Below are 25,073 nucleotides of genomic sequence, written 5' to 3' on the forward strand. Positions count from 1 at the left end.
GTTTTCTTCTCTGAGACGCAGGGGAGCGACTACTTTTGTTAACTCAGTAATGGTTTCTCAAATTGCTATTATTTAGTCTTTGAAAATGATGGGCCTGTCTCAGTACCTGTAGCTGCTAACCAGCCCACTGGATCAAGGGCTTTGAAGTACAAACGCTGCAGACAGCCAAATGTCAGCTGTCTGGAAGCTTTCCATGTGGAAGGCTTTAGGAGCACCCCTGACTGGTAGGATGTTTTGATTTGAATGGGAATGCCTTTCAAGGAAAAAAGATACTTTTGTTTCAACTGTTAAAAGAAAAAAAAAGCAGCAGGTGCAGAACTTCTTACTCCCACCTCTGCTCTTTATGCAAGAGAGTTTAAGCATTAAATGTCATAATTGTCATGGACAATTAACACGACCCCATAACCTGGGGTAGTAAACTTTTCTCCTGCATGAAAAAATGAACACATCTCTCTTTTCAAAGTAGTTTGGGAGGTAGGAATGGTAGAAAGTTCGCTCTGTAGACATTATTCTGTGTATTTTTTAATGTGCATATCAGAGCAGGAATTTTCTAGTGTGAAGTGGCTTAAAAGCCGTTTAAGTTTCACTGAGAACCTTACTGCCTGCCTTGGTGGCATTGCTAGGAGCTCTTCTGCCCTTATGGGTGAGCAAAGGTGAACTGAGGAGAAATTTGGCTCTACTTTCAGCTCAACAGATGGATTGAACGCACAGCGTCTTACAGCTGGATATCCTGAGCACTAAGCCATCCTTTCAGGAGGAAGAGGCACATTTTCCATGGGTTAGCTCTAAAGATTTTTCTATTCACGCAAATTTAATCCTTCACTGTTAAAAAATAGTGCTATACAAAGTAAGTGACTGTTACTGACCATCGGAGTTAATGCTGTCATTCCTCCCACTGTTCTTTAGAGCAGACACAATGATAATTAACCAAAGTTTTAAATATCAGAGTGCTGGTTGCAGTGTAAAATAGATGGATGGCTGCACATAAACATGCTCTGATCAGACTGCTGTTTTTGCAAGATGACGTCAATGACCAGGGAGCTTCCCATCACAGGGGCCCTCTTTACAGAATGAACAGTTTCTCCATCTAAGCCCTCCTTGCCCATCTTCTGCCTGCTCCCACCCACACAGAAAAATAGAAACTCTCTTTCCCTGTCCATTTTTTTGGGGGAGTACATTAAAGAGGATTCAGAAGTCTGAAGGAGGGCTGAATTTAATTATCTTTAAATACGTTAGTCCTTTTGTTTCATTTCTGAATACGGTACCTGCCTCATTTGGCAGGAGAGCCGTGTTTAGTTTTCTCCAAATGAACATTTCCATGCTATGCGCGCTTGAGTTTGGGGCTGAAGGGGAAGGAAATGGGAAGGAAACCAGTTCATTACATAGTCATTATGCCTTGCAGGACTTTCCACTGAAGAACCCTCTTCATTTGGCAGTTTCAGACAGCATTAGATATTGCCATATTTGGAAGATGGGATCCTTAAGCACTGATTATTTTTATGCTTTGAACTGTTACTTGTTTGACACAGTTGGGATTGTTTTGGATGGAATCCTCTGAATTCTGGTTTGGCAATGAATGGAGACTGCTTTCACAAACCCTCTGCAAAGTGCAGCTGGAAGGCCTTACACCATGTCTTGTCACATTACCGATTAAAATAGCATTTATGTTTTTCTGAGGGTTTTCTGGTAGCACCCTCTGTGGTAGCAAGTTAAACTGATTTACTGATAAAGTGTTATATGTGATCTAAACTCCTCCCTCCAGAGCTTTTTCCTTTCACCTCCTCCCCTCAGGATTTTAGCAAGGGCACAGATTTGTCACAATAAAACCACGTGGTTAGCAGCTCTTTCTAATTCATCAAAATCCATTCACAATTTTCTGTTTTGATTGGAACAGCCACCAAAAACGCACAGCTAATTTGCAGATCAGTAAGTGAAACTTTGAGTCTGTTTTTAAGGCTGCTTATTACTAATCCCTTTACAAACTAGACATTTTTACTAAACTTGGTCTTTAAACATAAATTCAAAGCAGTTGTCTTTTTACCCTTTGTGAGCTGCTGACACGCTTGAGACAGTTCCACCAAGGTATGAGCTCTTGAAATTACCAGAAAGGTAGATAAGATTGCGGCAAATCTGTTGGAGATATCTAACATTGATTGAGTATTATATATTTAGAAGTTCAGTCATTCTTTCACATGTATCCTAGGAAAGATGATGCTTTAAAACCTTCCACTTCTTTGAGCAGAAGACGGTTAGGTATAAAGTTAAATTATGAGACATTGAGTAAGGGGACAGTTTTTTGCTGTCCATAGCATGGCAGACAAGTAGGGGTAAGTAAGGTATCCATAGTTATAACATCCAGGAATGAGCATTAAAGGGATGCTAATCTCCAAGAGTGGATGTTCAGTAGCACTGCCTTGCAATGCCAGCAGGTGGTAATACCAGAGGTGACCAGCTGCATGGCTGAACAAGGTCCCACTGCCCAGCCATGGTAGGGCTCTCTCCACACCACCTTCAGCATCCCTCACCTGCAGATGTGCAAAGGACATAGGGAAAGCAGCCTTTCCAACACATGTTCTGCATGAAAACCAGATTACCTTTAAAGCCTTGGATTTCAAAAACCATGGCTTTTCTCCCTCCTCATGCAGACAAGTTTAGGGAGATGTAGGCTCTAGCTGGCTGCCTGGATGGTGGGAATAACTTATACTGCATGTAAGAGTAGGAAAGCATCCACATGCTACTTACACTCAAGGAAGTGGAAACAGTACAGCACTTATAAATGGCACAGTCTGCTCCTTCATAAGTCTAGTGACTCAGTTGCCTTCAATATTTATGTGTGTGTGTGTGTGTGTGTTATTTGAATAACACATAACCCTTCTCTGGTGCTTCATACCTTCTAACATTGTGTCATATAAGAGGAATAGGCTGAATTAAGGCAAGTGGGCAAAGGGCAATCAGAGGCAACTGTGCACCCTGCAGTTCTGGTCCACCCTCCTCACGGTAAGGCAGTGTTATTCATGCTGGTCATTGGCCGCTTCTGTGATAAAGCAGTGAACAGATTCAGTGAACAAACTAGATACAGTCTTTATTGTTTCTGGCAAAGAGATTTTTGAGCTTTGAGACAAAGCAAGTAAGTAGAAAAGAAGCCGTTGTCATTAGGATGAAACTCTAGTATTATTCTATGATGAAAGGCAAGGTTTTATGCTATAACTGCAACCCTTCTGTTTGTACCCTGCAGTGAGCCACCTCTATGGATTTGGACTGATGGATGCTGAAGCAATGGTGATAGAAGCAGAAAAGTGGACAACAGTCCCTCCACAGCATGTGTGTGTGGAGAACACGGATCGGCAAATCAAGTAATACCCGCTGCCAAAACTCTTGCTGGCATAAACTTATGGAAAGAAATTGGGTATAATTTACCCCTCCCTTGCATTGTGTTTAATTTTGAAAGCTACACTGGGGATCTCTCACCTTCAGAGATGTCAGATCATTTGCCTGTAAAGATTGTTTCCTGTAATTCTCGGAAAAAGACCCTAATTTAAAGAATACCCCAAAACTTGCAGGTGTAAAATAAGTCAGGCTGGATATTGATTGATACCGGTAGAGGTGATGCCCAGAAGATCAAGAATGTCTGGTTGAGTGCGCTGCAGTCACCCTGTAAGATGAGTACAAACTCCAGTTCAGTGTCTTTTCTTTAAAATCTTACTTTATATTATCTGTCTGTTGACAGTCTCAGGAAGGTCTCTAGCTCAGAGACTAAGACTAAATGACCTTGCTCAGGTAGGGTCTCGGTAGAACCAGGCGTCAGAGCAAGATTCAGCATGCACATTCTGTGCATACAGGGGGAGCATCAGTCATAAGGCACATTTCCAAAGCATTAAAATCACTGAGGAACGTTTTTATTTAATAGATATATTTGAGAGGCTACGTGCAAAACTAGTATAGTCTGCAAGGAAGCTATGCCAATTTAAACCAGCTGAGTCAAATACTGTTTACCCACTATTTGCAACAGTTAATATGTAAATACTTGCTATTACTTAAGCAAGGTCTATGGATATGCCAGGCACTTCCTGGAACTTAATGACCAGCTGTGATCCCATGACAATCCCAGCAATTCTCAGCTGGCCACTAATCCACAAAAAATGCTCTGCCCCAAAGGTCTATTGCTATTACAGTTTGTCACTGTCCTCTTTTACCATGTGTACGTGTCAGTATAGCCATTAATAGAAAGCCAGATAATTGGCAGTGACTGCAGTAAAGTAATTATCCTATGGTGATAGTTTCAGCTAGGAAATAAATGCTAAAACTAAGGATTATAGGCTACTGACTTCTCAGAAGTAGTTGTCCATCACTGACATTCACTATTAAGCCAAAGTGATTTGGTTGTCTTATTTTACAGAACAAGCAAAAAACATTGATGTTGGTTTTATATGCTTGTATTATAGAACAATACGACCTGACAGCATTGTCCGTTCAATTTACAAAGCCACCGGTTGCTCAGATAACCCCAACCACCACGTGATCTACTTGGAGCATGTGGTTGTGCGCATCACTATTACTCACCCTCGACGTGGAGACTTGGCAATTTACCTAACCTCTCCTTCGGGAACTAGGTCACAGCTATTGGCCAACAGGTATAGTATGACAGCGCAACTTGGCAGTCCAGTCAACGTGCAGAGCCTGCACTGAGATTGCAGCATAAGCAAAGAGTAGTCAAGTCATTACAGTAGATAAACTGACAGACACAGGATCCAAATTTTTTTTTTGATGGAGAAAATGGAGAGCAAAGGAATTGAAAGATGGCGATCTCTATCAGTAGAAGAATAGGCTGTAAAGCTGTTGAAGATCATTGTCTTTAAAACTGGGATTAGTAAATTTTAATAGTCTGTTGCTCACCAATTACTAGAAGGCTGGGCAGTGCAGAGAAAATAATGACAGCCTGAGTATCACAGAAGGAAACTGAAGCTGAATGGAAATGCATTTCTTCATACCACTGGCACTTATTTTTCATTCCCTTCCTTTCTTATGCCTTTGTCCACTAATAATAAAAATCAGACAGAATAGTAAACCTCTATAATTATTTTCTTTAAGCTTTCTGAATATGCTAATGATTCCTGATATCACCAATTTCCATATCTTTTTTTTTACATTTTGTATTGAAATAGTGTGCTTGAGCCATGAAAGACTCTTGGTAGAAGAGTGCTGAAAAGTTGTACTGGCACTTTGAAATGAATGGATCCATCTACAAACTTCCTATTAAAATTTAAAAAAAAGTCATCAATTTCCTTCATCCCACAGATCTGTGATGGATATTTGCTGCTGGACATTGTCAGGCCACTCTTAAGCACTAAGAAAGATCAGTCTTTTTTCTCATATGCTGTCACCTCTACATTATGTTCATGGAGAAGCTGAGACCACATGAAGTTTCTTTTTTTTTCCAAATTGGATTCAGACAAGTATCTCTTTATCCAAAGCATTTCTAACATTAATGCAATTTTAGACCTTAGAGATGAGGTACATCACTAGCATTTGTCCTCAGCAAATTGAAAGACTGCACAATGGTATTCCTATTTCCTTGGTGGAGTGTAACAAATCTTTGAAGAAACTATCAGCACTCCTTCTTGGATACATAATGCTAAATCAACGGTCAAAATCTACAGTTGATGAGAGACCTCCTCAAACTCCRTCCCAGTTCCAAATATGCAAATAGTTACAGTGATAAGCAATGCTTCCGTACTTCTCCAGCTGGCTAGACAGCTCTTCCTCCTGCAGTGGCCATAGTATGATAAAGAATGTTTTTGCCGTGGTGACTAGTAGGTTTAGGTGATTACAATTCCACTGGGCACTGAGTGGGCTCCCACCCAAAAGCTGACATTATTGCAGTATGTCTCACCAGCAGAAAAAGCTGAGTGTCTCATCTATGTTGTGACAACTCTTCTGCCTTCCAGCTCAAGCCTTCACTGAAGTTTATATCCCCAGTCCTAGTCTTCAAAGTGTTTGATGAAGTGGGACTGGCCTGCCTCACCATCCACATTCCCCCAGCCAGACTTGGTGATACTAGCTGACTAGACCTGGAGACTTGTGCACTTACCTGTTCCCCAGCAGTGGCAGGACCTACCTCTCCTCTCGAGAGGAAGGACCTGTTATAGGGACAGGGGGAGTTCAAATAGATTCTGTTCCGATTGAAGGGTAAACCCACATTTTCATTAGAGATGAAGTTAATTTCAAAGAAAAGGGATATATTCTGAAAATATTCTTCAAGCCGTAGACATTAATACATTAAATGGAGAGAAAGCTTTTCTGGAGTTTTTGCCCCTTTAGGATATGTCCTGTATTTCATTACCAGTGTTGTCAGCACCTTGTAGATAAAACATATGTGCACACACATCTACCTATCTCCCTGCTGCACTGAACAAAGAACTTACCCTTTGCTAACCACAGGCAGACACCTACCCTCTAAACAGTTATGAATCAGGCTTTTGTTTTCTCTCTGAAGGAATCCTTCTTTAGTTTTCTGTTCTGTTTTCATGCAGCAGTTCTTCCATGCTTCAAAATGAAGAAATCTAAAAGTCCTCCACTGGGTATCCAAACAAAACAAGCTCATGTAAACCCAGTGGTCTTAACACAGCTAACTTCTGGCTCTAGCCTTTCATGTCTTGCAGTTGACTCACAGCAAGTGGGAGATAAAGACATTCCAGTATTCACAGTTCACCTCTGGTGATGACTGGTATGTGGAAAAGGTACAAAGTTTAATTCAATCAGTCTCTTTGTAACCCCTGTTCCTTAAAAAGTAATTGTTTTCTGTGCCGGTGGTAGAGAGAAAAAACAAGTGTATGTATTAAAATATGAGATGTTCAGCTGCTTCTTATCCTGTACTAGTAGAAGGATATCCAGAAAACTAAGAAACCTGAAATGCCTTTTAATGTTTTACCATTTTCCAAAAACAAATTATTCATGAAGGAGCAAATACTCATGGTTACACCAGGAATTCCTTCCCCGTGCAAGCTTCAGAAATATATGGACTTGTCAGTCACATTTGGCTATGACTTACAGCTTACAGCTCTGGGGTACTAATATTAAGGAATAAATGAATTTTGCAAAAGTCTAGGTGTGAGATATACTAGAACCTTCACAAACCCTTTCTTAGGATAAAGCAATGTACAAGGGCACAATGATTTTCAAAACAATATTTCAAAACTTGTTTTATTTAGTCGTTCTGTAGGAAATCTTACAGCTTAGTGGTCTTGGAATTAGTATAGTGAATGTTGTTGGATGTATATTTTTTAGCACCATGCTATAGTACGAGTGGGAGAGTTTTTAATCACTAACATGAGAATTTCTTTGGTTTGGGGGCATTTAATTTTTAAAGTATTAATCATGAGGGCGTCCAAATAAAGGCATTCAATACAAGTAGCATGCAGGATGTCTTGGCAGCAAATAGTCTTTTTTTTTTTTTTTCTATAGGCAAAGGTCCTAGAGGCTGCTGTACATTGCTACTACCTGACTGAGACGCTTTTCTCAGACATACAAGACCTTTTAATGCACACGTACATGATTAATAGCAGCAATACCAGCTGTTTTTACTGAACCCAGGGAAAACCTCATTGCTTTACCTTTACTCATCTGGGTTTAATTCAAAACAGTTTGCTGGTAAAATGTCTGGAAATGCAAAAAGGTATATTTTACACATGTGCAGTTCTTCACCAATTCTGGAAGAAGAGTCATTGTATAGTTTCTGGTGCATTGACAAGTAGGTCTCACAGGCAGTATCTGGCCTTTTCTCTGCATATTTTGCTCTTAGTGTTGGCATCCCCTAAAATGACTTCAGTAAGAAAACTTGTTAGTCAGAGGCGGTGTGGATTCCTTTGCAGGCATTTGGTGGATTACGCTGTCACTGGCCTGAGCCTCATGTGCATTCTTCAAAAACTGCATTACAGGGAACATCTGCTTTGTTGTTTGGAAAGTACTAAACATGATTACATTGGATGTACTGCAACAGAGGAAAATACAGGCTTGGAAAGTGCTGGCTGGTGTGAGGATGAGGCTTAGTCAGTCAAAATGACTACAGTTAAGTCCAAAGGGGAACAGTATCCCCCTTTTAAAAACAATTGGCCATTGGATTTGGCAGCATACATTTCAGAGTATTTTGAGACATACCAAGATCTGTTCTAACAGACACTCAATACAGGCAGCCATGGAGGAACAGCTAAATAGAAGGAGGATAGAAGAGGCAAACTTGGGGCTCGTTTGTCTCCTGCCAAAGTCACGGCTTGTTTAAATTTTGCCCTTTAAATTTAAAGCAGCTGCTGCCATTTGAACTGTGTAACTGAAATTTTTTAACCACGTGGTGGCAAGTTTCCAGGCCACTAGCTTCCTATGCTTACATGGCACTGACATTAATAATACCTCTGTTCAACAACAAAAGGAAGTATTTTCAATACCATTTTTTTTTCTGTAATGAAATCTTTGATAATCAGTAAATTTTAATAATGTCATCCTCTCTGGAAAACTCTTACATCAAAAGTGAGATATTCTCATCTAATCTCACTTCCCAGATCACTTCATAAAAATTCTAGATGATCAGAAGTAGAGGAAACCATTTCTTGATAAGAGAGTATTTTTATGTCTGGATTCTGATTTTTATTACAGTTTACACATTAGACTCCAATTAAAAAAATGGCATTTTAGGGGTAAAAAGAAAAGGATAGGGTCAACCTTTCTTCTGAGTCTGAGTGTTTCGGGTAACTGTGAAAATTACCCTGTGGTGACATTATTAAATCAAGGATGAGCAAACAATAATCCTGTGCTTGTGGTGTGTCCCCAGGATGAAGCAGTTCTTGGAAAACTGTTTCTCCCAAATCGAACTTCCTATGTTTCATTTTGTTCCTCTCTTGTCTTTGTCTTTTCTTTTCCTGAATAGACATCCCACTACCCTTCCTTCTACCACCCATTCTTTGCACTCCTGCAACTGCGATGTCAATACCTCTAAAAGGGATTGAGTACTTCTTTTGTTAAATCCTGTCAGTATTAGCATTAGATAGAGTGAGGAGCTCTGGAGGTACTGGAGACGTAGCATCAAAAACAAACCAGTAAACAATTTTTTATATCAAAGAGGAAAAGTTATTGTTGATTTTCCTAGCTCCGCAGGAAAGACCAAATCAGGTTTATGTGCAGGAGAGAAAATGAATGCACATAACTGACACTATCCTCCATGTAACTCTAAAGTCAATCCTGGAAGATGTTCAAAATAAATGTGGAAAAAGAATGAAGTGCAATATAGCTGAGATCTAGAATGACACATGCCTTCCTTTGAGGACTGAGACTAGTAAAGAATTAATCAGGGAGATGTGCAGAATAGGTGTGTATTGGCTTTTAGAATTCAATAATTTAAGTAGAATTGTAGTGGAAGGTTGGCATCCATAATTAAAAGTTTGAACTAATTTTCCATAGTAGAAGTGAGAGTGAAGATAAATGGATAAAGACAAATTTAGGATCCAGCTAAATGTCCCAGATTATGGTTTTTGTATTGATCTAAAAAGAAAGAGAGGAGCTGTGTAAAACAGATGAGAGGTAGAACACCCAGGATTTTTGCTTTTCAAGACAACTTTGCCCCAGGTACTATGGCAAGGAGAGTGGGTCTTTTTCTAGCTTTATGAAAACTAAGCCCAACTCGGTCTTACTATAATAATACTTATTACATTGAGTTGTGGCAGGAATGAATTTGATTGCATGCAGAAGAGTCAGTCTCCCCTACTGCCCTTACCTGAATCAGAGATCCCTTTTCAGACCTAAATGACTGATGTTTGGAAAAAGTGTGTATATATGGCACCATGTTCATTCATGCTCTTGCTGTAGGATTTATGCCTGTTTAGAGAGAGATTTCTGAAGATTTACTGCAAATTCAGGAAGAAAAAAAGTTCAGCTTTAAAGATAACTACTGCCACCAACCACACAGCTGGCTGACCAGTGCGGCGTGTGGAGCTCATCAGCCTGACATGCCTTTGGGTGAAGACAGATCATTTAATGCTAATATGCATACTGCTTGGGGACAAGCTCTCCGTATTCAAAGTTGATGGTTGCTGCACTCAACACTATTTCAGGCTCTCAGGCTCTGTGCCTTGTTGTTCACGCTATTCTCCTCCAAGCAAATTTTTCATGCTCAGGTTAGGCTCAAACTGAGATCTGCTTTGCTTCATAAAATTAACTGTGATAACCAAATCCAAAAGACATTTTAAAAAATAGATGCATATGCATAACTTTTAAGTACATTTTCTTTAGATCTCACCTCCAGAAGTTTAAGAGATCTTCCCTGCCACAGGGAGGGGAGAAAGCTTCTGAGGTGCCTATCTCCCCACAAACCATTTCACGGGAGCATTCCTCTCCTGAGTACTTCAGTGCAGATGGGCCTGGCTGAATGCTTTGACTAAATCAGTTTGGGCTATCCGTGGCTGCTCATTGGTTATGTTTTCCCACTGACAGGCAGTCCAGGCAACCCTGCGGAGAAGAGCTGCTCCAAGGAGACCAGCTGACCCAAGTGCCTGCAGGTGCATGGCTCAGGAGGGCACTCTGCTCTGCTCAAAACACCAGCTCACTTTAAGTCTTGGGGCCCATTAGCCCAGTGGGCAAAGACTACATGCCTGTCAGGCTACTAATTTAGTAGGCTGCAGCACGTCATAACCGAGGACTACTGCAATCAGGGACAAATAGGCATCTCTTGCCAGCTGCTTCCAGTGCTCTCAGCCCCAACCACTAGTCACCGTCAGGTTGCACATTTCCTGGTTCCCAGTGCAGTCAGCTCAATATGCAGAGCATGGCTGTCAGTCGGGTTCAGCTGCACCTTCTGGGACAAAAAAAAAAAAAAAAAGACCTGGATAATAAAAAATTTCCTATGATACTCTCACTCTTTTTTTGTTTGTGATGGCTGATTGTGATTTTACCAAATGGAAGCTCCACCCCGACTTCTTTTGCTCACCTAAAAGGGCTTTGTTTCACCAATTAAAGCAAAATCTTTTTTCTGTGCATTTAGGAACTTAGAGAGGTTTGCTAAAAATCTAAAACACTTGCATTTTTTTTTAATGGTAGCAGATCTAATTGTGAGAGACTAGCCTTATGTTCCCAATTGTGGAATCCACTGAAAGTGGATACTTGTCTTCCTCTGCTTCTAAAATTTGATTACAGATGAATATTTCTGCTTCAAGTTAAATTCTCAAACAGAAAGGGGATACAATTTCTAGGCTGAGATGATGACAGTAGAAGAAACCAAGACTTTGTAACTTGAATTTATTTTAAGGAAATAGTTTAGTCTACACTCTGTAAGCATATGTATTCTCATATAGACCTACATATGACAGGTGAGGAATATGTCATAAAATTACTCAGAGAGAGAAGAACCATTATTTTTAAATGTATTGCTATTCATAGTAATCAGCAGCCCAAAATTAGCCTCTCTGGATATAACAGTCATAGCTAGCCTATCTTGAAGATGATGTTATTAACAAAGGTTGCCTGAGCAACTGAATAACAGATCTGGCTTTCTATTGTGGTTATGTTAACAAATAATTTATAAAGAGTCAATCATTGTCACTTAAGCAGTTAAAAGCATGTTATGTGCATGAGTGTTGGTGCTGCAGGTATACATAAGCATGGTCATAAAAATTATCAGACTATTCTAGGCATCTTGCTAAACAATTTTAATCTATAATAACCTGTAATAGTCAACTAACAATTTATCAGACCATATACTAATAATTTGCTAATCCATGATAAGCTGTGTATAAATGTGTCCTTAATACGAAGTTTGATTTGGCATCAATCTGACAAATAACAAAATCAATTAACCACCTGGAGTGGCTCAATCTTCCTTAAAAGATCCTATTTTGTATGTACTTCTTCCTGAATAAGGAAAAGTACGCCAGAACTTTTGTGTAACCATTTTGATCATTTCATCCTTTCACTCAACACACCTGAAGAGGAAATGTAGGTAACACCTCACAGGTTCTTTGATTTGAGAGTTTAGTACTTGAGCAGAGCAACATGAAAATACTTGGACTGTTGTGTATGTACAGCATGCACCTACAGATAACCTCAGAGTCAGTATCTTTCTAACCTTAAACTTCCTTTTTTGTTAACTGTTCTTTTGATCTAAGTCTATAGCTTTGTGGATCATTTGTAGAAATTTAGTTCATACAGTAAAAAATTTCAATTTAAATCTTACTTTATAAAATTAAATCTGTCCCAAAGAAGTTTAGAGAAGTTTTCTTTCCAAAACCTGGCCCGTTTCCTGTGAAATAATATTCCTGTGTTTTCCCCTACCCACATAAATGATGGCAATTTGAAAGCTTACATTTTAAGCCATAGCGTATTCTAGATGGAGGTGTTTTTGTATATCTAAGACCAAGTCGTAAGGGATTTTTGTTTTTTCCTCCTAAAATGACTTAAAGGAATGATGCAAGATTAAAATAGAAATCTGACAGCATTTTAAAATACCAAAACATGGCATATAATCACCTTTAAACACAGAAATGTCAAACTAATTCCAGTAAAAATAAGCAGTAACTGGTGTTTCTATGTATGTGAATGCAAGCCCAATGAATATAGAATTTCAAATATAATTGCGTGGTATTTATATAATACTATATAATTCAGTTGCTATAATGGCTAAAAGGAATACTGCTGCCTTGACTGATTGACAGTGTGTTTAAAAAGTAATACATCAGTTATCAGCTAAACACTGTATGACAATTTGACTGAAATAACCTACATAATGGAAATAACCTACATAATGACATACTCACATGCAAAAACTCACATGCAAAAACCGGGTAATAACTAGTTAGATAATTTCTACCTTTCAGTAAATGATGTGTGCCATGTGTTTGTGAAATTTGTTGTATTCAAACAACTGATTTAACTGTGACATGAAACAGGCCAATTCTGGTGACATAGTTCTATCTACAAAACTGCATCAGAAGAAAATCCCACCCAATTATCACTGAAAATGCAGCCTATTTTAAATGTATTTTAAATAAATGTTATCAACACTAATAAATAAGAGTAACATTATAGACATTCATACCCAATGGAAGAAGGTTACACAAATGAAAGGGAGAAAATCAACTATAAGCCAAATCCTATAAGCAGTCCACGCATCTGCGCCCTACTGAAGTGAGTTGTGGATATGTAGGCCCATCCAGTTCTTGGCCTCGGGCCTCTGACTGATCAAAGCTTTCGACAAGAAAAATGGCGTTTTATCCTCATCTTATGTGAGCGTTTTCAGCAGAACCTGGCACATACTCACATCGCTACAAAACTATCCTCTTTGCCCAATGTTTGAACGCTGAATTTCACAAGTTTTTGAGAAAAAAGCTTGAAATATCCTTGGAAAATAACAATAAAGAATCAAGTGAGTGTAAAATAAGTTTTTAAGATAGATCAGAGTATTTTTGTATTCATACACTAGATTGCTCTCCATTTTATGGAAGTGTTCTAAATCCACTGGATTTTCTACTGTACAAATCATGTTTTTATGAAAATATTTTAAGCGTAGCTGTCACCAGTGGAATTTCCACACATGAAGAGCAAATTAAAATGCTGATGAATGTAATAGCTCTCATTCTGCCTTTCCTTGAGAGAGAGGGAGTTCTAAAAGTATACATATATATATATATATATATATGTATATATATATATATCTTTTAAAGCTGAGCTGTGCCATTTTTATTAGAGGCAGCAGTCTCTATATTAGAGTGCACCTCCCATCAATAGCTTTGGGGTAGCAGGAAACACGCTGTGAGCACTGAATAAAAGTGCAAGTTCTCTTGTGTCTTTCCAAAATCTCATTAATAAATTCCAGTTTAAGGCAATAAAATCTCCGGCCAGTCCTCCTTCCCCTTCCCCCACCCCATCAGCATCACATTGCAGTCTCTGAACTGGGCCCCCTGCAATAGAAATTACCGTAATCCAGGCCTGAGCTCCAACCTCTTCACCCAAGACCTAAGTAATTAAATTAGGGTAATATTGTTAGCAAGATGAAATCATCAGATGCCATTAGTCTCTCAGTTTTACCCAAACTCGATCCTGTCAAGTGTTTGAATAGAGTGATGCCTTGGTCATTTCAGGTTTGAGACCAAAATCTCAAATATGCTTGATTTCCTGATGAGGAATGACATGTGTTCAGTTGTTCTTGTTGTCTCAGTCACTTAATGCTTTTATTTTCTTAAAATCCCTTTTCAGTACTTCAATCTATAACCAAAAGTAAATGTTACAGAACTTTCCCAACTTAAAGAAAGTTGTTGGTATTTACATTGTGCTTTTAAAGCAAAGGATATCCACTTTTCCCAAGATACATGCTTTCTATTAAACCGTATTAGCAATTTTTATTTACAGTGAATCCTCTTTGAGTTCTCTTTCACATTATGACAACATGCAAAAAATCTTCTCCATCAAAAAAAAAAAAAACAACAACTGGTAAATGTATTTGAAATATGTGCTGGAAAGCCATCTGGATTAATATTTTGTAAAGGTGTAGATGAATGAACTGGCTAACTAGTATATTGTGTCAGAGCCTGCTGACTTGGAGGCTTAGCTCCACTAATAAAGTGGTGTGCTTACACAAATGTCTTGATTTATTTTAGGTTATTTGATCATTCCATGGAAGGATTTAAAAACTGGGAATTTATGACTACTCACTGCTGGAGTGAAAAAGCAGCAGGTGACTGGATCTTGGAAATCTGTGACACTCCTTCTCAGCTGAGAAATTTCAAGACTCCAGGTATGACTCTGGCCTGTGTTTGATTTCACTGGAGTCAGAAGGATGCTGAAGCTGCTAACATTGCTTCGACTATCTTCCATCTTTTATTTACACTTCTGACATCTCATTGGTTTAATGTGAAGACAGAGATATGAAGAGCTATGCGTTATTCTTAATTATAGTTATCGATGCACTCCTCATTTCTATGTTGCTGTTATTTGTCATTTAAGACTTGTAGTTCTTTTTTATCCTGAACTTACTTCTGGTTTTCATGGAGAAGTTCACCTTCTCAGGGGCACAATGCGCCCTTTCTCACCTTCAAAGTTGTCTCAAAGCGTAAGAAGTGATTTTGGCCACTGTCGCAAAAGGAGTGATGCACTTCACTCGTAAGAGGGAAGCAGCACTACGTTTATTGCGGTAAAATAGCGACTTAACAAAGTTCAATCGTAAATAAGAACGATTTAACAAGGTTCGATTGGCAAGGTTCGCTCAGTTATTTACTGCATGAAGAACAGGGTCAGATGCACACGCAACGGAGACCCTCCTATTGACTCACAAGGTTCAGAAAGGACCCCCATGCTTTCTGAACTCCTTCTGAGAGAAGCCTAGGTGTGGCTGGACCCAGTCTTAGTCCTAGACTTGGTCAACAGCTCATGTCTAAAGGAGTATGTGTGAAGGGGACCCTTCTGTTGAGTCATGAGGTTCAGACTGGACCCCCTTGCTTTCTAAACTCCCCTTCGGAGGAGCCTCAGTGCAGCTGGATCCAATCCTAGTCCCAGACTTGGTCAACAGTTTATATCTAAAGAGGTGTGTGCAAAGGATACCTTCCCGTTGAGTCATGAGGTTCGGAAAGGACCCCCTTGCTTTCTAAACTCCTTCTGAGAGGAGCCTAGGTGCGGCTGGATCTGATCCTAGTCTCAGACTTGGTCAACGGTTTATGTCTAAGGGATTATGTGCACAATTAATCAGAGATATAACTCAGCAAAGTTTGTGAAGTTCACAAAAGTTCAGCATGCTATTAATCACTTACCGAGGATCTGTCGTGGGTAAGGAATCTCTCGACCTCGAGGAGTAACCTTGAGAGGCGTCCCTGCTCAAGAGGAGGTTCTGCAGTGCAGTCTGCTGCCATGCAGGAGAGCTCAAGGGGCTCTGGGCTGCCCCCTATTTACGGGGGGGGAGATGATTGACTCATAGTTGTGTTTGCATACTAGATGGGCCTTAGTTGGCGCATGCTCAATTAGCCCCTGCATATGTGCTGTTTACAGGGAGCTCAGGCTGAGGGGGAGAGAGCACATCAGTGGGGGGGGAAAGGAGAACACCATCACAGGCAGAAACAGACTCCTGTACTATCTGACAGGTTACCAAGAGTTAGTGCTTTGACCAAACAAAGGCAAATCTTTAGTAGGTGGAGTTTTCAAGGAGAAAGACACAAAACTGCATGAAACTGCAGGTGTCATGTTTGAGAGAAGTTATAATATACAGGCATCTGGTTTTTTGGATATAGTTATGTCAGACAGGTCTTCAGCATAAGTTAGCGCAGCCCAGAGCTATTCTGCTGTATTCAAGTTGCCAGTGACTCTAATGGCTGATATAGGCCCTAAGAATTTATTTCCACGTTGTTCCTCTTTGCTTAGTACTTTTCATCCTATCCATAAGGAAAACAGTGGCGTTTATCAGTGTTTACATAACTAGGAAATCCATTTATACAGAAGAGAGAAATCCGTGGCTTGCTACACCAATAGGTTGCATTGGACTCCCAAGTGTATAAGTAAAGTGCCCAGACCACGTATTTGTCCACTTATGAACTATGCTCTTATGAAGAATTTCTGAGGCTGCAGATACTCTCTGTTTTTTTAATTCCCACTGCATAGTTCAGTTTCATTCAGAAATTTCAGTATGAATACCTCAAAGGAAATGGAGGTTGAGGCGAGGGCTTCCAAAGAGACTCATGGGAGTGGGTGCTTGCTCCTATCTGCTGGTTATGAGACACAAGTATATAATTCCTTTTAGACCTACCAAAAATTTCAGCCTTGAGACCCACTTTGAAATAGAGATACTATACACAGAAAAAAAATACCACTGTTATGCATGAATACTGAACACAGTCCTTCCCTTGGGACCTCACATCAAAATAGGTGGAAACCCTAAGAACCCATCTATTTAATTTCCATAAAGATTTCCTTTAATAAAAATAAGGAAAGGTATATATTACATCAACAAGGAATATAGATTAAAGAGTTTTAATCTCTTTGTTTGTTAGCTGAATACTACTAATGTATTGGAAATTATTTATCACTAATCTAAATTATTAATCTTAATATATTTGATTGGACAGCATGTCAGCAAGCTATAATATTGCGTTGAAAGTGGCAAATCTAGTTGATTACTACTTTCAGACATCTAAAAATGAGTTATAAGAGTTCTGCTATAAAGTATGGTTAGGATTGCCATAACAATACCAGTAGAATATTAATTTATAATTCAATAAACTACAAGATACATTACACCTCAGGCAGCTAAGTAAACTCATGAAACAGTCAGGATTTTCTAATTGTTTTGCTAAAAAACAATTCTGCCTTTTAAGATACAGATATTAACTCAAAATAAAGAATTTGAAGCCATAAAAACATATATTTGTGAGCTTAACAATAGGGGATTTTTAAATAGGCTTGTTCCTGAATGACTAGGTTATTGAGAGTCACTAAAAATATTTGAATGACCCTCGCTAAATATAATAAGTACTTTTATTGTTTCTAGTATATGAAAAGGCACAAATAAAGAAAATTTATGCTAAATGCTAAATAATGTGCATAAAACTATATGTTTAAAATAAGAAAAGTTAGCATTATAGAATATGTACATGTAGTTGGCCATGCTAGATAAAGGTTAATTGTTTCAGTTCAACTTTGTCAAAGGTGGGCCCAAAAATATTTCTGCCAGCAGCTGTGGAGATGTTCTCCATAGAGGGGAATGCTTTTTCTTCCTCTTGATTCAATTGTTAAATTAGTTAGATTGAAATGAAGGGTATGTGCCATTTACCTATTCAAGGTAAATGTGTCTCTCTCAAAGGAGTTAACTGCCCTGGGAGGCTTGTCCTATTCCCTCTTAAAGCTTGCAAACTCAGTAGGACTATTTTCACAGTGATTTAGAGAAAGCCAAGGCACACTAGGAATTCTAATGTGTGAACATGGAGTTGTCCGGTGATCCTGTTTCCTCCCTATTCCAAGCGGTATATAGGCCAAATTCAAATGAGTTTATACAGTTTTGTTTGGACAAAAATATGCCCTCATTTCAATATTATGACAAAATGGAAGTCCTGATTTAATGCTTCTTAGATGATTTTCTGTTCTGAAAATCCAAATCATAGATCAGCCTCACCCAACTGCTGTTGAAATCAATGGTGTTAACTTGAATGAGAATTTTAGTCCTTTATTTCTGCTCTTCATTGGGTGGCTGAATTATGTTCTGTTTAGTACAACAGATGGCCAGATAGGCAGTGTCTCTGCTTTTATATGTATTCATATATTTATATGCATATATGTATATGTGTGTATATATATACACATATATATACATATATATACACATTTTTTTCCAGAAAGAAATAAATATATGTAATCAAATTTGCTTGTTACCTGTCTTAGTTGACTGCATCTGCATTACCTGAATCTTCCCTTTTAAGAGACTAAACCTGCAGTCATAAGACAAAGTTGTTAAAGCCTGTCATGTAAAAAGAGGCCCATAAGTCCCTACTGAACACCTAAATAAGCAGTGTGATTTTCAAAATTGCTGAGCAGCAAACAACTTCCTATGTTGTTTATATATGTCTGTGGTAACTCTAGGGTGGTCAGTATTATTTAAATGTTAGCTGTGTACTCAAGAGGCTAACATTAAGTACGGCATTTTGAAAATTTTGATTATCATCCTCTGGAGGTCTGAAATAAAATAGGAGTACTGCCAGTGTTTCAGTTTTCACTTCATTTTATCCACACTGATCATTTCTCAACTTGGTTTTACACTGGTGACAGGTTCTTAGCTAATGATATTAATTGTATCAGTTAATGCTGAGCAGAGCAGAGTTTCCAGTACACTGATAGGGGTATTCATTAAATGTATCAGGAAGAGCAGTCATAAACTATGGGCAAAACTATACAGTTCTTTTTAGTGTGTTCAGAGAATTTTCAGTGCTTTTGAATTTGATAGAGGAGAGGTGCTACACAAAAACTACATGATTTACATTTAATCAGATTGTTGAAGGAAAAAAATGAGAGAGAAAAATCAGTGATTTTCTACTGTGTCTTATACTTGTTATTTTTGAAGGAGCCAGGAGCTTCTCTGGCTTGAAGGACAAGCTGGGGCTGCCCTTCACTGCTGTGTATACCGGCACCCAGTGGTTCATCCAACAGGGAGGAAAGATAGCCAGAGAGCAACACATTTCAGCTATTCCCCTCTTTTCCCTGCGTTGGCATGCTCCCTGTATTAAGGCTTAGAAAAGAGCCATTTTGGAAGCTGTCCACCTGGGCTATTCTCCAGACATCATTTACAGCCCTTTTATGTCACCAGGACAGTCTAAAAGAGACCAGCTACATTTCCAGCTTTACGCTTTAAAGCCTGTTTTCTGCAAACTTTTTTTTAACATGAGTAGCCATATAGTCTTATGGATTTAGTGATTTCAATACTTCATATATACTCTTCCCAGCACTACAGTGGCTAGTTTTGTGGGACTGATTTCTTTGCTCCTTGAGGATGAAAGCCTAAACTCTGGGGGAAAAGGGGTGGTAAGACCAGGAGATACGAAGACCTGCCAAGCCAAGGGTGGTGGAGGAAGCTACTGTGCTGAAAGAATTCTGCTGGAAAATTTATTCTTTACTATCTCTTAACCTGAGTGTGAAACACTGTTTTAGACTCATTAGTTTTTGACATGCATTTGTATTTTACAAGATGCAATCCAGCTGTGAATTTGGGCCCTGGTTCATTGTATCCTCTTTAGTGACATGTCCCCCAGTTTCTAGGGTAGTGCTTGCCTTGTGATGGAAGCTGGCCCATAACATTTCTGCCCAGAATAATTTGAAAGTTCCTGCCATATATTAGTAGTGGATAAACCCGGCCGTTTGGGCACGTTAGGGTTAGTCTCTGCGCTGAACAGAATGTGAAGTAAGCAAAAGGTGCTTAAATATGATTTATGGTGCCTCTCCACTTTATCACCATAGCCTGCAGTTTATCACACTGATATCACCGTCATGCCTGTTTCTTGTTTCTGTGTGTGCATGTATTTGTTCAGCTATTATAAAGTCTTATAATTAAGAGCTGCAGTTTTCCTGTAATCAAACTGAGAACAAAGAGCCAACATGTCATCATATCCCAGCATTAGCAAGGTAATGCCACATCTGTTACCCGTAAAGAAATGCAGGGTCCAGTTCATAAAAATAGTGCCTGTGATTTCTGCATTTAATTCTGTACAGTTTATGTAGGCGGACATGTGCTTGCTGTGACACACTGCGACATACCCTTTCTCCTATACATACAGTGTGGGACCTCTGTTATGTACTAAATACAAGCAGGGTAAGGGATTATTGTAGCCAAACTAAATGATGGAATCAGCCAAAAATGGGAATTGAAAGATTTTGGCTCAAATGTGCACACTTTGTTTATTCATTATAAAAGTGTGTGTGTATGTGTATATACTTATTTATTGAAATATTTTCATTGTGCAGATTAAACCTGCCTTGAGGCAGACTTCATTTATTTGCTGGCAAGTCACATGAATTTTCTCTCTCTTTGTTTACTGAACCATTCTTAAAAGGAAACTAATCTCCTGAGAGACCCTGCATTATTTCCCTCACTGCCCTGTTGCATTAGATATACTTTTAAGGCTCCAATCCTTGCTGCAGGTATGTTGGTACAAGCCCTTCCATGTGTGTGAAGCCCATACACAACCATACACTCTGCTTGAGGAGCACCTTTGCCTGTTAGTGGGTCCTTGCAGATATTACTTTCTAGTATTTGATATTTTTACCAGTGTTCTGGAAGAAATATAAAATCAACACTTGGAAAGTTTTGTGATCATTGGAGCAAAATAACGATGAGGATGGAAAGGTCTGGGTAACTTAGTAAAACACATATTTTTTGATTGCATCCAATATATTGTGGTCAATATGCTATAGAAGTGGGTTAAATCACAAAAAGGACAGAGATTGCATGCGGAGAAGAAGAAGCTGTAGCTTTGAAAAGGCTATAGAGATGACTGCTTGTGTAGTTAAACACGACTTCCCTGTATAACTCTTTTGCTAAAAGGAAAGTGCCTTTAAGAACTCAGCTGAATCACTTTAAAGAACATTGAGAGGTGACTTGATCCCTAAGTGTCTATACAAGAAGAAAATATGTGATTTGGGTTTTTTTTTAATCTAGTGGGAACTAAAGAGCTTCATGGCTGTGAGCTAGACCTAGGAAAAGACAAATAGAAAATAAGGTGTGTAGAGTTTGACAGTCAAGGTGATCAGCCAGCTGTTTGGCAAGAGGTGAGAAGAAGGTTGAAGGTGAGAAGAACTGAGGTTCTTCTTGAGAAGAAGAGATTCTTCTTGAGAAGAAGAGGTTCTTCATCAAATACTTTTTAAAATCAAGATTGAAAGTCTCTTTAAAAGTAATGTTTTGCTTCAGCTACAAGAAGTTGGAAATTACTGTGCGAAACAACTGTTGTATGATGTAGAGTCTTGCCTATACTCTTTCTTTAAAATTGAGTATAGAACAGAGAAGGTTTCATATACAGTGTAGAAATTTCTATCAAATAAAGATTAAATTGGATTGTCAGAGACAGTGAGATAGCAGTTTTATTCCCATCTTTAACCCCAATTTAAAACCCCAGTATAAAACAATTTAGAAGAATTGGGTTATCATCTGTCAGTTAGCTGTCGTTCCTCAGTGAAATCCGTGGCTTTGGTTATTGTTGCTTAATGCTTGGCAGATGAACGTAAAACCAGAGAGATAATGTTCAGTTTTGGTCATGTCCTCAGAGGATACCAGATGACATTGGGAAAATACAGAAAAATAACTTGATTCTAATAAAGGTCAAAGTAATTTGCTTGCACAGGCTGAAAAAGCCCAAGCAACAAGGTATTGAGTGGCATTGAATTTAATTTTACAGAAAGTATATTAAGTGATTTTCCTGTGGGGAGGCTTACCTGGATTACATTTTTTCTAAATCAGTAGTTCAAGGGAAGAGTATTTTAACCACAGAACAGCCTACAAAAATAGAATCTTTCAAATTTAGAAAAGAAATGCTCCCAGCTCCCCTCTTCCCTGTCTCTTCCGATGAGAAATTGACATTTAGAACTTGCTGCTTTGACACAGATAAATAGAATCAAGAGAACAGGGTAAGGCCAAACTTGCTTTCCACCTTCTCAAGCAGGAATGTATTTTTCATGCATCATTACCTTAAGCATTATTTGAGGCCTGAATCCTTTTGTTCTTTCACAGAATTAATTCACTGGGGAGTAAAGACATGGAGGTGGAGGCTGCAAGTTCACACCTCTTGTCCTGACAGCCTGAACTGATGACTTGATACACATTTATCTTTCCATTCTTCCACAAAAAACTTGCCAAAAAAGTAAGATTCAGGCAAGCAGACAATTTTTTCTTTCACTTGAGTGAGTGCTGAGAGAATAAAATAATAGTGACGAACTCAGACAATGGAGTAATGTATCTGCCAAATAATTAGGCCAAGTGAATATGAAGTTATGCTGTTTTGGGAGGGGACATTGACATTCTACCATGGAGATTTTAAAAGAAATTTTTTTGTGTTCATCAAGATATATCCTGTAAGCCAATGAAAAATACTCTTGAGTATTAACCAAAATGTAACCCCTCTATTAAGTCAGAATTCTGAGTATGTAGCTAGTTAGCTAAGAGATGTCAAATAATAAAAACTGGATAATTAATGTTCTGAGGAAAAGTGAAATCTGGAGCAAAAACTCACCTTGTTGAACTCCATAAAAATTTTCTGAATAACTTTATGACCAGACTTTTTTTGTTTATTGTTTTTATTGAGTTCAACTTGTGCAGCAGACCTTTAGTAGACCTACAAGAGGGTGGAACAAAATAAAATACAGTGTGAAAATCCAATCAAATAAAGTAAGCCTTCCAAATCTGTAGTAAAGCAAAGATTGTGCTGTCTATGTTTAAAGACACTTAGATGAAATGCAAAGTCTTCCATACCTACTGACAAAGTCATGTTTACTAGTGATATCTTTCTGTAAGACAGAGAAAATAGGAAGCAATTTCTAAAGCTAGATTTTAAATATTTAACTTCTAGGCAAATTGAAAGAATGGTCCTTAGTACTGTATGGAACATCCATCCAGCCTTACTCACCAAGAAATGATTTTCCAAAAGTGGAACGAGTGCGCTCTAGTCCGGTTGAAGACCCTACAGAAGATTATGGAACAGATGACTATTCAGGTGTGTACTTTGAAGTATCATTCATTTACTCTGTGTATTTACTGAACACATAAAAGGTTGAAGGAGTAACTTCAAACTCTGCATGTATAAGATGTTTCTCTCATAGGACTTTGTATTGTCAATGGTATGGTCAGACATTATCCAGACTCTGACTTGCTTATCTGATATGTTCCCTCTTCCACATTTTGTGTCTCTTGGTGGTTTTGCGTTAATTCAAGACTAGGATTCTGACCCCACAGCAAGATCTGTGGCCTTTCTTGTCTGGGAAACAATTAGATAGTATTGAAAGTTGCCAGAAAAAAAATTACAGATAAATAGCTAAAATTAGTGAAATAGAAACAACACCGATAGTTAATCTTCTCTGACTAAAAGAACAAAGTAGTATTTATATTTCCTTTAATTAGTTAGGATTTCAGTGGCACAACTAATACTAATTATGCAGGATTTATAGTAATTATATATAGGAAAATTAATATTCTGAGGCTAAAACGTGGTGCTGACAGGATGTCTACTCAAAATAAAATTACCTGAGGATTTTACCATACGGGGGTGGGAGTGGTGTGAGTTCAGTGAAGTGGTTTCTTAATTTAAGATCATAATTATTTGTTTAATAATTTAAAGTTACATATGCGTTTTTGTCATTATTGTATAAGCACAGAAGTTATATATTTTTAACATACAGTTAAGGTGCTATGAAGAATGCACTGCTTTTTGTATGTGTGTGTGTATATGTTTGTGTGTGTATATATAGATAGATATGTGTATATGAATAATATTGTCTTCTATATACATGCTGTTTTCCATTGATCCCTGTAGAAGTTTTTCATTATTTACATTAGATTTTAGTAGAACTAGATTTTTAGTGCTGTGGAGTGAGTCGAGTTGGCAGTTTCCCACATGTAATCCAGCAGTGCCAGGAGCTTTCTTTAGATGGTTAGGACTGTTGAATCTTAAGTTTCTGTTATTACCATCTCCTGCTACAGCACATCAGACCCCCAGTGCCTATTTTAGATTGAGAACTTCTTAACTCCTTATTTTGGTAGGTAATGAAACACTATAAACTGCTTGTTTATATTTTCTCATCCTGCTACGCAGGTAGCATGGACACCAGTGCTGGACAATCAATGCTTAACAGTCTTCTTTAGGTATCAGTCACGTTTAAGGCATTAACAATTCTTGATGGCATTACCAGTAGATATTATAAAACACTGTAGCTCATTCATCTTTCCAATGCAATTGACAATCACTCAGTTTTCCATAAGGTGAATAAAGATCCACAAAATGATTAAGCAATGGCTCACATGAGTCAAAGGCATATGTTTCCCCTTTTCAGACACAAATATGTAGAGAAAAGTATGCCGAGATTTGTCCATTGTCGTGCATGCACATTCCAAAAGCTTGTCCAAAATTTTATTGTAAGCTGCTGTGATGAGGTCCCTCGAGGCAGTCGCCTGAATCTTACAGGGTTGGCAAGGTATTTTCTACTCCAGGCATTCCTCTCTTCAATTTCATCATTCACCTCTGTCCAAGTACAATGCTTAGACATTACAGGTCACCAAAAATGAGCTGACTTCGGTTTTGTTACTGAAACATAGCTTGTTATGAATTGTCATGAAATGTGATTTGTAGAGTTTTACCATTATATTTTGAGGGGTCTTGTAATAGGGAGAAAATACTTAAAACTGAAGCCAAGAATGCTATCTAATTAAATAATACAATGGATGTCATCATCACACAAAAAATCACAAGTAACAGGAAAAAAAAACACTTGAAGAGGAGTGGGAAATGAAGTTTACTTTACCTTGTCAGTTCTGTGACATCGTACAGCCCAGGAATGGGAGACCAAGCTTTTAGAAAGAAAAGAAAATATTTCAA

The 25,073-nt window shown here is 38.4% G+C and overlaps 1 protein-coding gene across 1 annotated transcript in view; it reads left to right on the plus strand.

Annotated features, from left to right (window-relative positions):
- The window catches only part of PCSK5 (proprotein convertase subtilisin/kexin type 5), a 400,552-nt gene that overhangs the window by 299,891 nt on the left and 75,588 nt on the right, over window positions 1-25,073 (plus strand). Inside the window, exons 11-14 of the mRNA XM_026064358.1 lie at window positions 3,236-3,353; window positions 4,443-4,631; window positions 14,631-14,767; window positions 23,055-23,198. Of these exons, the coding sequence (XP_025920143.1) occupies window positions 3,236-3,353; window positions 4,443-4,631; window positions 14,631-14,767; window positions 23,055-23,198 (588 nt within the window). The remainder of the gene's footprint in view (window positions 1-3,235; window positions 3,354-4,442; window positions 4,632-14,630; window positions 14,768-23,054; window positions 23,199-25,073) is intronic.

Source organism: Apteryx rowi, unplaced genomic scaffold (assembly GCF_003343035.1).
Source record: "Apteryx rowi isolate R43461 unplaced genomic scaffold, aptRow1 scaffold_214, whole genome shotgun sequence".
Lineage (NCBI taxonomy): Eukaryota > Metazoa > Chordata > Aves > Apterygiformes > Apterygidae > Apteryx > Apteryx rowi.